This window comes from Corella eumyota, chromosome 2 (genome assembly GCF_963082875.1).
Source record: "Corella eumyota chromosome 2, kaCorEumy4.1, whole genome shotgun sequence".
In the NCBI taxonomy this organism is placed as follows: domain Eukaryota; kingdom Metazoa; phylum Chordata; class Ascidiacea; order Phlebobranchia; family Corellidae; genus Corella; species Corella eumyota.
The window spans coordinates 13,973,935-13,988,714 of record NC_137491.1 but is presented as its reverse complement, the minus strand read 5'-3'; the positions used below and the strand labels follow the sequence as shown (position 1 = coordinate 13,988,714).

Genomic DNA, 14,780 nt, shown 5'->3' with positions numbered 1-14,780 from the left:
TACATCATTCTGATTTTAAAGTTTTCTAAACCAAATAATCTATCGAGCTAGTTATTAATAACTAAACTTGTAAACTTCCTAAGATAATAATTCCCATTTAATTTACTTTCTTTTCTAACCAGCCCCCAGCTACTACATGTTATTCTGTAAGTCAATTAACATGATAATCAACAGTACTGTAACATGTTATTCGAAAGTAAAGCTTTGCCCACAAAGAGTTTCGTTAATGAATTACAAACGTGGTTAAAACCTTTTAAAAACCCAACTGTAGTAACACTTCCAACCGCATATTTTTACGAAATAAATGTTATGTCGCTTTACGAAAACAAATACACTTTATATATTACCACAGCAGTTACACAGACGCAGTTAAACTGTAAAAAAATAAAAACCACGCCTAAGGGTCGGTAGAAAAAAAGAAAAAGGGAATTATTTTCATAGACTGGCAAAGTGCATGCCGATGCGTTACCTATCTTTTTTCAAATAAACCTTCTACGTTAAAAAGGTGGCAAACCTTTTTACTCGTTGAAAAAGTTTTTTTTTCTGTTATCTAGCTGCGTTGTTAAAACATGGGCTTTGCAAGTTAAACATGACCCAATTTTACTTGAAGTCTGGGTATGATAGATTACAGGGCACCTCAAGTATTCCTTAAAACAAGTAAAAAATTCATTTATTTTTTTTACACACAACCCCCATACATTTTAGAAGAATTTAACTGCTTTAAAATAATAAAAGTTACAAGTATTTATTGTACTACCATATACCCCGGCCACATAATAAGTTAAATTGGTTATTATAAAAACAACTACGTATTTAAGTGTATCAATACAGACCGGCATAATTACATTCACTTATGTATTACCGGTAATTACGTAACATGTTAAAAAAAACATGGCCGGACACAACTTAATTGTTTAAAAAAAAAATAAAAAAATCTAATCTCACTCGTACCATTAAAAATAAATATTAAATATTAAATAAATAAATATTATTTAAATAGATTTATACATCTTTTTTTGCAAGCTGAGGTGATTGCCGTTATTAAATTAGTTTAAACATTGTTTATAGGTTTACTCATTTCCGAAAATTCAAAGGCTTCAGTATTACATTGTTAGCATCATCTATTTACTGATAACAGTCATGAACGTAAACATAACTTTTTTCCGTTAGTATTTTTATAAATAAACTATAAGATTAAACATAACGTATACAATTTTACATAGCATTTACTATTAACTAACTAAGTTGCACAATTTAAACGCGCTGTGAATGGTACACTTTTAACTAATGTGCCGAATGATCAACCACATTCTATTTATAACCCATAGTAGGGCTTTACATATGGGAATTAACTGCATTAAAAACCTTTCCGAACAAATGGCTTTGAAAATTAAGCGCTTGGTGTTAATACACGTCCACTAAATAAAATATGCATTAAAATAACAAGTAACCTATAAGCCCGTTCATGTTTAATTGTTATTACCTTTCGTTGGTAAGCGACACAAAGCGACCTTCTGTTCGTCTAAGCGGTATTAAAAAATAATCGCTTTATATAGCAATTCATTATTTACGAATTCCGCCGAAGAAACAAAAGTAATTAATTTAACCTTTCAGGTTTAAAACTTAAACGTGAATAATTTATAACAGAATTTACGGTTGTTTAAGCCAATAAATCACACAACCTAAAAATACCCTTGGATTTGACTAATAAAAAACTAGATTTTACAGTTCCTAAATAAAAACATAATCATGTGTTGAAAATAACTGTAATATTATTTTAGTATTATATTTGCGCTGGGGCATAAGGATATTAAGTTTATAAATGTACATGTTTAAAAGCACAGATAGGTAAATTTTATTCACAGTTTTTTGATAGTTTTTACAATTTTGGTTTTAATTCTTATTCTCCTTTACAATGTTTTAATTTTTACGTGTAACACGGTAATTTTATGGTAGGTAATGCAAACAAAAGAACATATAATTAAAAACGCAATGTAATTACTATTTACAAATTTTAAGACAATGCCTTGTAATCACCCCTGTTAAGACTACTTTCACTTAAAATAGCATCTCAGACATTTATTATTTATGATAAATAGTTTTTTAACGTCCAGTGGGAAAAGAAGGATATAGTTATTAATCAATCGTCAAGGCTTGTCTTACTTTTCCATCGAATCAAGTTTTAACAATTTGAATATGCCAAAAAGTAAATATTTTGCTACTAATGCTTCCGTTTTACTGCTCTTAATATATGGGAATTTTGGCTATAGACTGACCTTATTGGGTAATGCAAAATCTTATCTTTAAAATAGTTTAAATTTTCGGTGAAAAAAACTAAAACACGTTATCTTCAAATTACATGTTTTGTTTATAGTACTTAAAGTATCGGTGAGTGATGTGAACTAATAGACCATGTAGTTCTTTAATGGCGCTTTACCCTGCCTCCGTTTAATTATTTAATTTTACTTAAAGGACCGCCAAAAAACTGCAATAAATAACTTTTTGGCGCATTTTTTAATTTTGTTTTAAACACAGAATTGTTTTATCTGTACAACAAGTTTGTACTGCATCACTAATCACGTGTTTATTTATGGGCTTCATAAAAGGAAACACAATCGTATACTTGCTCACAAATTTGAATTGCAAAACCATTCAACTCCGGCACTGAAGTGTCAAATTTAACCTGGTAAATACGAAAAAGGCGAACTTGCTAACCTTTGGGTTAATTAGGAATTTTGTTTTGCAATTTGCAGATTTTACCCATTCCCCGCAAAAAATAATAAAAAAACAAAGATTCGAAAAACTAATTTGCGAGTGCTGAATATATAAAATCAAAGGGCAAATAAATTCCCCTCGTTTTTTGGAAATGCTTCGAGCTGATCTGCATTTCGTGCTTTTAAAAACCAAATTTTTCTTACCGTCAAAAATTGTTGCGTAAGTTAAAATTCTTAAGTTTTATATCCAAACTTTGGTTGGACATTTATTATGTAAAAGACTTTAGCTGGAAGGTTGCTATTTTCATGTTAGTGGTTTAAGTGAGATTAAAATTGTTAGAATGCTTCTCTTTATTTGATTAATAGCGGGCAATTATCCGTAACTCACATCAGTTGTTTTTTAAAGAACGTACAAAAATTAAAAAGAGGTTATGCTGACAAAGACTTTAAAAATCTAAACCATTTTTGAACAAAGATACCCAACCCCGGTGAGTTTGCTGTAACGCATCAGCGAAGCGAGTTAAAGCTTGCAATTTAAGCAGGCTCAGCAAGCCTATGATTTTTAAGATCTGTATCGCGTTTTATTTGTTAATTTTTTTATGCATTTTAGTTATATGTAAAAACAAGTACATTTTTTAATGAAAACTATGTAAAGCTTTGATTTTGGATACTAAAGCAAACGTTAATGTATATTTTATATGGTATAAAACCAGACATGGAATTAAAAATGTCTATCACGAACACCGTACGGTCTTTGTTACGTCAAAAGGTTAATTTCATAACAACATCCTCGTGCTTAGTTATTCGTACAATTAATGACATTAAAACGTTATATCGCTAGTCAGATTTTAAGCGACAATCAATTAAGAACGTCAAAAACGTTGCCAGAATTTTTGATTAGTAATTAGTAACAAACTTAGGTAATTTTTTACTTATAAACATTAGAGGGAAATGCCACAAATCTTTAATTAATCAGCTTTAAAGTGACAGCAAAAATGCAACTACAATTCGGCTACTTAAGTATAATATATACAGGATAAATTTTAACAATTTAAATTTATTATTACTACGCCTCGGAGTGCTAATGTAACTGTATGTAGAAAAGGTCAGACGCGTCCAAACTAATTAAAAAATTATTTTTTACAACAACTAATAAGGTCAAAGTGCCTATGGTCTAAGCATTTTAAACATTTAATTACAATTATTATATGACAGTGTTTTAAAACAAAGGTCGTTAACTGACAACCTTAACGACATTTTAAAGTAAGTTTTATTTCGCTAATTTTTCTTCCAACAGGTTAAAAAGTAAAAAGATTGTTTTTTACACTTTTGCAATACTTGATCAACTTTACAGATAAATTAAAACTTTGGATTAAAAGGTATTTAAAAATTACCTTTAGTCCATGAAAAAAAATGATACTGTTAAAGAAGAAATGTGTGCCAAATTTCAATTGTGAACTTTTCGTAATACTGTAACTAATTTAACTAGTTTTAATTTTTTTTACATTTTGTAAGTAAATGTACTCCCAATTTTGTCACATGTAATAAAAACGCGATTTTTTCGATTTACAAAAATTTCGTCTATATAGAAAAACTAAAAATTTAACTGAAATCCGTTTAACAAAAATTAATACATTTTTACGCCCAAACATTTTTGAGGTATTGTTTTTTGAAAGAGAAATGATCAAAAAAAAGAAAAAATATATATTAAAAAAAGCCCAAAAATGTCGTTAACTAAGTTTGAAAGCCGAATTAATGGCAGGGTTTTACATCAGCACCGTCTAGCGGTAGAACCATTTTCTAATTACCATCGCACCAGCAGTGAAATCAGAAGCGGCAAGTTAATCTTTAACTTATTTATGTATTTAACCAAAATGTGGTATATTTTATATTGATTGTCTAAAAGTGACGCATATACGACTATGGCATCGTGGTACCTACAACTTAAACATAATATATACATACAACTTAAAACATAATAGGGTATAATTAAATTGCCTTACATTTGGGTCAAAACAATTGACTCATACTAAACTTACCCTAAAATATTAACATATTTTTAACATTGGGGTAACTAAAAATAAAAGAATCTGTTATGTATTGTTTTTTATTTGTTTCGGCTATTAGTCACTTGACTTCGGTAAAGAGTAACCGAGTTGTCGGAAAAAGGGGTGATAAAAAGTAAAGAAAATTTTTTTTATGATTTAGTCTCTCTTTTTTGCCTTTTTTTCTTCTTTTTCGTTTTTTTCAATCGCTTTTTTATTTTCGAGTCTTATTTTTCCTTTATTTTCTGTTTTTAAAATTTTTATTTCCTTAAATTCCACCTTCCCGAATAATATATAGAAAGTAATTTGTGAAATAATTGAGGATCATTGAAGTGATATTTTTATATTTCTTGTGTTAATTTTATGTTTATTTTTAAGATCAAAAAAAATTTTGTTTACTTAAAGAGATGGTCACAGAGTTTCTTTTTTAATTATGTTGGATTTTTTTCAACTTACACGAGGATACCAATATTTTAAAAATTGGTCAAGTAGTTTTTGAGATATCGAAATTTGAAGGTAAATATTGTAAATAGAGAAATTCCCCTCGCTCGCGAGTCACGTGACGCACAACGTCGTAAGTTCATATGCTGGCAGACATAGAAAAAAAACTCTACTTTGCCCTCTCTGAGCCGTTTGTTGTACTTTTTTTTAATTTATTTTGCAGAAAACAAACTTAGCATAAAAAGCAAAACTTAACCATAAGACAGTTGTTACTTTTTAAATATTTTTAATTGGATAGGCCTTATTTAAAAAAGAAAAAAAGAAAAAGATTTTCTTTGAAGTTTACCTTTAAAATTTGCGTTAAAGTTTACCTTTATTTTTATATGGCATCAAGACCCAAATTTTGCTACATGGGAAACGTACATCGAAATAGGTACTTTGCAATTATCCAGTGTTTTATAAATCTTATATAAATATTATCATTTCTTATATAAAGTGAGTAAAATAAAACATATTTCGAAAATTGACAAAGCTTGGAAAAAGGGCAACACTAATGAAAAAAGTAAAAGAAAATACTAAAAATAGGTAAAAGGCTTTGCGGTTATTTTAGTAAGATATTTAAAGGTTAAAAAAACAATGGAATTTAAACTTTTTATTGTTTACCATTTATTTATACGACACAACCAAATAAATCAGCACAAATAAGATTGTTATAAAATAATAAATAATGTAAAATTCTTTTAAAACATACAAATAACATGCATAAACTTCTCAAAAACAGGTTTAATCCATAAAATTATTTAAACATAAAATTTAATACCAATAGTGCTTAACGTTTTTTGTTTAAAAAACTTTAATTCAATTTAAGAACTACTAAAAAACGTACCAAATTATTTTAAACAAAGTACATAGCTGTACAAGTAGTCATTTTATAGCAAAATAATTTTTTAAAGGTAACTCATTTACTTTTAATTTAAATTATAACCAAAGATAAGATAAGACTTATTTATAACAGATCAAACTAACACCACCGTAAAACAGCATAAATGCCCAATTTTTTAAAATTATGTCTTGTCCTATAAAAAAAAATTGTCCTGTTTTCTGAAAAAAAAGCCGGTTTGCTGAAAACAATTGTCCAGATTCTGAAAAAATTGTCCAGCTTTAAAAAAAATGTCTTGTTCTATAAAAAAATTGTCCTGTTTTCTAAAAAAAGGGCCGGTTTGCTGAAAAAAATTCTCCAGCTTCTAAACAACATCGGTAATTTTGAAACTCAAACACGGTTTCTAAACAAAAATTTGAATTTTTGGCTAGCAATTTAGTATTTTGGATCATGTATGTTGGTCCGGCTCTAGACAAAACAACGTGCCGTTTATCATATTTTTTTGTGTCTAATTTTTATGTGTTCTTTCTACTTGTAAAAGTGTAACTATTCTACATAAAATACAATAAATAATATACATCCGGTATAAACTACCACATTCTGGGGTAATATGGTTTAATATAACAGCTATAAGTTCAATTAAGTCTTAAATTGGGCTGTACACTTGTTGCTAATTAGTAGTCGTAAAACAAGACCTATTGTTTAAAGTGGACTTTCTGAACACTGACGATTGTTTTACCTTTGCAGACATCATCTAAGTGCTTTAAATATATATACCGTTACCCCAACTCTATCTAAGTTTGTTGTTAATTAGCAGACAAGTCCCCAACAAAGAGAAAACAACGTTGCTCGCCATAGCAAAGAATTCTGACGAACCGTTCTCTATAGGTAAGAATTCTCTCGCACCGTAATCCAGGCGGGAGAATTTCGAAGAGCCGTATGTAATTATGTTTTATCTAGAACCGGACAACATACGTGACCCAGTATTTCTAATATATTCAAGCCTACAAGTTCAAGTCTATGGACTTTTGATTTTCAAAAATGTTTATAAAACAAGTCAGCTAATGTACGCTTTTGATACATGTTTTACGCTTTATTAAATTACTTACGATTACTACTGGTATTAGCGTACACGAACTGCCAACTGAGTTACTTAATAATGCTTAAGCTGACGCATGTAAACTAAGCGCATATCAGAATTTAAAATTAGCGCTTTTTTGCATTTCGAAACCAATCTTAAAATGTTTTAACCACGATCATGTGAACAGGCTTATATAGTGTTTTAAAATACCTGTCGTTAATAAATAATTTTACGACATTTAAATTAGATTTTTTTTCGCTATTTTTTTGCCAGAAGCCTCAAGTATTATTTTTTTGCCAGAAGCCTCAAGATGACCGTTTTTAAATTTCTTCATTAACGAAGTGATTAATTGTGTTTATTATTTTATACAAACATCTTTCAAACCATAATGTGTACACAAATATGCGAAAAAATAGAGTTTTTTTAATTTTAAAACTTGATATTTTATAAATTAGCATGTAATTAACTCAATAATATAATGTTATAGGTTAAGGCTAATTAAAAGTTATTTCCCTATATAATTAATGTATTGTAGCCACAAAATCAGTAAGCCAGTTAAATACTGTATCTTCATTATCTGTCCTCCATTGAATATTGGTCTTAGTTGTTTCGATGGCTTGCTCAACTGACTGAACGCCAGATCCAAGTTTGTCAATATTATCGACTTTGAATTCCTCAAGCTAAAAAGTAGAGATCAAATTATATTGTAAGTGTGTTATGGTAAATGATGGGATATGTAGGCTAAAACTAATTGTAAATTATGTAACCAAATAACAACCTCTTGCAATTCAAACTCCGTCGAAAAATGAGATGTGCACCCAGTTATTATTCCACTGAAGGAAAAGAATCCTGTTCCATAGCTAAAAATATTTAAATATGACCTTTACTCTTTAGAAAAACAAATGTGTGATATATAAACATAAGCAATAGGTGTCAAATTTAGAGTGAAAACATTTTGTAATACTGTTATTATTTTAACCAGTTTTAAAATAAAGGTTCTCTTACATGTTGTAAATGTAATCCCAATTTTGTCGTATGTGATCCCAAGTAATATCTCGAGCATATTCATTATAGCAAAGGTCTTGAAGGACTGATGATACATCTTGCTTTCGAACATAGGTTTCGTTTAGAACGTAATCCAAAAATCTGTATTAAAAATAAAAGCAGACGATCAGTAAAACATTTTGGCAAAATTAATTTTTTTTATTTTTTTTATTTTACCTCCGTACAACCCATGGAATTTGAGTGCATGCCAAAGCGTATTCCAATTTCGCTCTTTCTTGGGAGTTTGTTTCGTTTAAATATTTTTGGAATACGAAATCCCATTCGTTAGATCCACCATTTGCTATAGCTTGGCAATATACAACTGACCTTAAGTTTGGTGAAATTCTAAAAACGTAAATAGTTACTAATATCTTATTTAAGGGTATCGACAATTAGGATCCTAATTGATAAAGCTAAAACAACAAACATATAAATAAATTTTCAAATTAATAAACAAAGTATACATAGACTAAGTTTAAAATTAATCTTTATTGTATACTTATTTATATCTGTTGTCATCCAGTTGTTAAACTCGTTTGTAGCGGTTGTCGTACAGTTTTTGTTGCTATGAGAACAGGCAACGCCAATCGCATTTACTTGTTGATATCTTTTACCACAAAAATAAATAAACTATTAGCTTAAACGGTAAAAATTTTTTTTAAAGAACTAAAACATACTTGGCAATCTTTTAAAATGTCTATAAAAATGATATCTGATAATTTTGTTTTTTAAATAGTGGGTTTAAAACTTACTGTTCTAAATGAGATAACGTGGTATCTTCCCACCCGATCTTGTTATAAACTGGTTTTACTAAATACGAAAGATATTCCTAAAAAGTAGTAAATTATACATTACAAAAGAAAACGAACATATAAAATAAAAAATAAGTTTAAAATATTAAGTTAAAACTCTAACCGAATAAACCCCATACACTTTTGATCTTCCTAAAACTAAATCAAAGTAGGCTAAGACATCCAAAGCACTCTCCCATGCTATGTACTCTAAATCTTCTCGCAAAAACTTTGTGGTGTCAAGTGCTGTGGTATAATCAAGCTCACCAGCCCTACAAAAATTACCCAACCAATTTTAATATATTACTTAACCGGTGTTAATAAGGTAGTTTTTATATTAATTTAAATATCAATATAAAACCTTACCTAGCAAGGTTAAACGCATCGTCAATTAACTGTGCTCGACTTTTAATAGGAATTACCTTAAAAAAAATTTAACGAATAAATGAAAATTTAAAAGAGTTGTAACTTTTGGAGTTAAAAAAGTTATATTAAACTAACAGTGTAGTTTGAATCCAGTTGCCTAATAATTTTTTGCCAATTATCCTTATCATAATTAACTCGGTAGTATCCATAAGCTTCATAGTTTCCAATGTAAAAATCAGTATTCGGAATATTAAGAGTGTAAGTAGCTGTAAATAAACACATAACAAAAATAATTAAATGACATTAAACGTTGATTTTTTAGACTATCGAGCATTAAGTTATTTGTAAATTTATATATAGTAACAACTTTCCTATTAAATTAAGGATGGTATAATGTATTTTTACCTTGATTTCGATCTATCCACATGAATGTTCTGTTCATTTTATTCTCCTCTTTGTACCAAAAAGGAATATCCCATTTGTAACTAAAAACCACATCAAATAAATACAACAACTGTTTTGTTCATTTAAAATTTTAGTGACAAGTTAAGGCCGACAAAAACGTCACAACCGGAAATAAGTTGGGTTAAGCTTTGATTCATACATACCTGTAATTGCTAGGTGGCTCTGTTTTGTCAGCTGTACCGTCGAGTAGAAATCTTTGTTGTGTTACTTGAACTTCGGATACACTAACACGCTCCATTTTTACAACAGGGAACCCCATTTGTAAAGTCCAAGTGTTCATAGCGTCAACAAATCCATCACCAGGAGGCAACGGCGTTACGCCGAGGATCTTCATTGCCTACAAAAACATAAAAATATTATTATTCAACTTTAACTTCACTTTATTTTGACTGGTAAATAAATAATTATAAAATAAACAAATTGAGGTTATGTTGATTTACTTACCGCTTCCCAAAACGCAAATAGATCGTAGTGGTTGACAGGTCCATATGCATATTCATTTAAATAATTCTGCAATGTTGTCAAAATAAAACAATACAATTTTTAACAAGTGAAATTCTAAGCAAAATTTTAAAAAAATTTATAAATTCTAAAGCATAAAAGTACAAAAATTAAATGCAAACCGTTAATCCGAGTTTAAATGCGTTTTCCCCTGTAAACTGGTTTATCATTCGAATTATGCAAGCTCCCTTGCTATATGATATAGTATCAAACAAGGCGTTTATATCGAACGGAGTTTCGACGTCCAGAGCAACAATTGGTCGAGAAGTTGTTAGTGCATCAACATCAAATGATCGGTGAAGATCAACTACTACAAATTGGTCCATCTTTTAACAAAATAAATCATATTAAAGAATGTATATATTTAAACTTGGCAGCAAATAGTACCTATTCAAGATTTAGTTTTCTGCATAAAATGACCTTAATGAAGTCTTTGTTCGTAAAAACACTACAAAAGCATGTTATAAAATAACAATAAACATAAGACTGTAGCAAAATATTTTTAAAAATAAAACAGTATTTGCTTTATTTAAAACCGCTTAAATGCTGTACTCTATTTTTACCATTCCCCATGTAGGTTGCACTATATCCACACCGAGATATTCCACATAACTCGCAAATCCCTCATTTAACCAAAGTTCGTCCCACCAAAGTGGGCTTATCAGATTTCCAAACCACTAAAAATAATAAAAATTTGCAAAATATATGTTAAAAAAAGTGTAAAATATCCAAATGTGAATTTACCGCTTAAAAATAATACTAAAGAAGTAATTATTTTTTAATATTTTATTTTAGAATAGGGGAATTCATTTTTTATGGGCTATATCCGATAATGTAATTTTTGTTTTAAAAGGCGTTTTGCATTGTTTAATACCGGTTTATTATTCGGGTGTGTCGCAAAAAAATTAGTTTGTTTTTTAAATATTCAGGTTTAATAAATGATGCTGTTTACCTGATGGGCAAGTTCATGAGAGACAACGACAGCAACTCTCTGTTGGTTGGAAGCCGAATTAATAGCAGGGTTATACAACAGCGCCGTCTCGCGGTAGATAACCAATCCCCAATTTTCCATCGCACCAGCGGCGAAATCAGGAACGGCAATTTGATCTTTATAATATATATTTTTAATGAAATGTGACAAGTTTTATATTAAATCAAAGATCATTTTTGATCTTATTTCGGTGGTGTTGCCATCGCACCCGGTAAGGTGCAAGATAGATGTTTCGATTTCGAGTCACACAGATGCTACACCATGCGCCTCTAACTGTCTATCTTGTCCTACCTTACCTGATAACCCAAACTTGGTACATTAAATTTTAATACATACAACATTAAACAGAATTGGTTTAAAAAAAATCAAGCTATACTAAATATTATAACGATCGTTTAACTTATGGGTTAGTAGGAATAGATTAATTTGTAAATCTGTTGTTTGTTTTAGTTACCAGTTACCTGATTTGGGTAAAGGATAATCGACATCAAAGTAATCTGTGAAATAATCGAGGATAACTGGAGTAATATTTTTTGCATAATCCGCATTGCCTTCCATAACTTGCTGCGGTCTCGCGTAAATTCGAGTCTGAACATATTTAAAATAAGTTTTTTGTTTAAATAAAAAATATGATTTATATACTTTTTTGTTAATTTTGTATTTAAGTTTATTTATTAGTTTAAAGAAAATTTACTGATTTAATAAGAAGACGCAACGTGCTTGGTCATAAAAGCCTTACATTTAGAACTATGTAATGATTAACTCATATTAAACTATAAACTTAGGTATTTATTGTAAGTTTAAACATTAAGCGGACAAAAAAACAAGGGGTGCCATGTAAATACCCAAATTTTCGAATGAATAAGTGTAAAAAAACTAAAGCATTCTCGATTGCATTGGAAAAGTTAAGTTTTTACCTGTACACTTCTATTAGAAAAGCTTTCAACGTAGTCAAAATCGCACACCACAAATGCAAGCAAATAAGTGCTCATGACTACAGTTTTATTAAACCTTGTTCGTTTCCAATTGTTGCCCATATCCTTAAAACAAAAATATTTTTGTTATATACATCATATCATTGGGTATCGAAAGGTTGTTCGAGTGGCGATAAGTGTGGTTAAGCGGTCATGGCAAGCCGAACGGTTTCGGGTTCGAGCCGCATCATTGCCACACTATTCGCCCTTGAGCCCGGCGTTCATGGATAGTTCAAACACGTCACAATATTACAAGCTACCCAATTAAAATATTAAAACCTATTACCTTAAGGTGATAAGGCAAAAAAAGATAAAAAGGGTTTTTATGTTCGAGTCCCACCAATGCCACTTGTCGATCCCAAATACAATTAAAACGCTAATATTTCAACAGATTAAACATTAAATGTTTAACAACTGCATTGCTATTCAAGGCGCGTTTCTTTACTTTAGAATCTTAAAACGGCCACAAATTTGCCGACATAAAAGACATTTCGGGTTCATTGTACTATTGAAAGGACGATTTTCTATGCAATTACAATGTGATCCTATTGCAATTTTTTACCAGAACACAATGAAAACAAAAGAATGTTTGCATTCAAACACAATTTTGCTTTTTTTAACTACGTCGCTATTTTTGAAAAATATTTACTTTGATTCATATTTGGCTATCTTTTGGTGCGACTCCTTACAAAATAATCTTTTTTTTAAATTAATACAAGTATAAAAACACTAAATAATTTTAAAGTACCTCTGTCGTTACGTTTGGCATGTTTGAAAGAGCAAAATTGGGGTCCTGGTGCCACAAAAAAATATCAAAAGTTGCCTTTAACGCAGGCTCGTCAAAGCAAGGAAACGCCTTTCTTGCGTCAGTAGGTTGCATTTGCGTAGTTGCTATGACTCTAATAACAAAGTAAAAATTGTTAAAATTCAGTAAAATAAGCAATATAAAACAGTAAAAATTTATTGCTATGTGTTTGCCTAACCGTTAATATTATCACATGACACCACATGGTACCTTTACAAAAAGAGTTTCGTTATTTTTATGAGCTGTGCTGTATATTATTAAAAATATGTTTTAATTTTCTATTGAATGATTTCTTTTTAAAAGAAACGCGAATTGTAGTTTTAATTTCTTACGTTTCAACGCCTTTATCGTTGACAAAAGTACTTCGGTACAATCCGCCTAAATCAGCAGCCAGCTCGCCCATAAACTCAGTCCGCAAAATATACTCACTACCGTTTGCCATAGTGTTCACCAAAGGCACTATCAAGAATTGGTTTGTATCATACAACCAGTATTCCCCAATGTCAACATTGTCACCCTAAAACAAACCATGTAACGTTAACTTCCGTCACTTTTTAAGTAATTGCAAATATTTGCTTACATTGCTGTTTTTTACTGAAACGTGAGAATATTCCAACTTGTTGGTTTGTATGATGATATAATCTGTGTCTTCTGTTGCCATAAATGTAACTTCACTGGTTCCATTAAACCAATATTTACCATCCACACCAGGAACCAATACTGGTTGCAAATCAACCATGTAATGACTAGGAACCAGATTGGTTGGCAATCTTATATTACGCCATGGTCCATCTGGTACATCAGTGGTTGACTGTGGAAGTGTCGAGGTGGTTGTTGTTGCTGGTTTTTTTGTGGTCGTGGTAGCCGGAACCACCACAACTGTAGGTTCTGGTCTTCCGACCAAACCAACAAGAAGACCAACTGCCACTAAATAATCGATAACAATAAAGCTTAACAAAGAAATTAACAATATTTTTTGAGGAATTGATTTTTTTTAATTAATTTGGGTAACACTTTTATTTAATATTTTATTTATTACGTATAATCGATTTACTTACAAATAATTAACAATGTAACGACGATATAGGCAACTGCCGCTGCTTTACTAATAACGAGTTTCCCCATATTTTTGCTGTCTTCAGAATATTTTAAATGCAAATACTTTAGCATAAACTAAAAACTAAAACGATTCTAAAACAAGCATATTTAAAAAAATTACACATTTAAAATATATTGTGTCTATTACTTAAAATCGTTTACTCTTATTCCTGCGACACGAGGTGATATCTAAACATGATCCTGCCTGGAATAAAGGGCACGCGGCAGGAATTTCTTTTTATAGGCTTTCCACTTATTATGTCAATATACATTGCATAACATTTTGTGTCATATCAGCTTTACAGTAATACGTACACGATACGATATTCCATATTCTACAGTAATTTCAACCACAAATTTTAAGACCTAGTTTTGTGTTTAAACAAAAAAACAGATTCATTACAGGTTAAAAAATAAAAGATCTGAATGTCGAATCATATAACCAAAATCTCTGGAGACGTTTTCGATCAAGCCTATATGATTATGATGATGAAATTGATATTTGGATCGTTTAAACCTCGGTTAGTAAAACCATTTACAACTACAACTTTCAATTTTAATTTAATAAGGGCTGATGTAAATCA

General features: G+C 30.0%; 1 protein-coding gene across 1 annotated transcript; it reads right to left on the bottom strand.

The window, feature by feature from the left end:
• Positions 1 to 7,512: 7,512 nt before the first annotated feature.
• Positions 7,513 to 14,327, bottom strand: LOC145743855 (aminopeptidase N-like). The gene is made up of 21 exons (XM_082561911.1): positions 14,157 to 14,327; positions 13,679 to 14,025; positions 13,431 to 13,615; positions 13,042 to 13,192; positions 12,237 to 12,359; positions 11,781 to 11,907; positions 11,281 to 11,435; positions 10,892 to 11,005; positions 10,451 to 10,654; positions 10,272 to 10,337; positions 9,971 to 10,164; positions 9,768 to 9,847; positions 9,498 to 9,628; positions 9,363 to 9,418; positions 9,121 to 9,268; positions 8,958 to 9,034; positions 8,705 to 8,812; positions 8,383 to 8,550; positions 8,167 to 8,307; positions 7,940 to 8,021; positions 7,513 to 7,841 (listed from the first exon to the last, which is right to left on the bottom strand). Exons 1-21 carry the CDS (start codon positions 14,266 to 14,268, stop codon positions 7,683 to 7,685), a joined length of 2,928 nt encoding a protein of 975 aa, XP_082418037.1. The 5' UTR covers positions 14,269 to 14,327; the 3' UTR covers positions 7,513 to 7,682.
• Between the last annotated feature and the right edge of the window lie 453 nt (positions 14,328 to 14,780).

Coding starts and splice junctions, on each gene's coding strand:
- LOC145743855 (XM_082561911.1), bottom strand. CDS start 14,268: ATGCTAAAGTATTTGCATTTAAAATATTCTGAAGACAGCAAAAATATG. Junction 13,616..13,678: donor TTTCAGTAAAAAACAGCAAT/GTAAGCAAATAT, acceptor GGTTTGTTTTAG/GGTGACAATGTTGACATTGG. Junction 8,308..8,382: donor ATTCCATGGGTTGTACGGAG/GTAAAATAAAAA, acceptor TTTTTAATACAG/ATTTTTGGATTACGTTCTAA.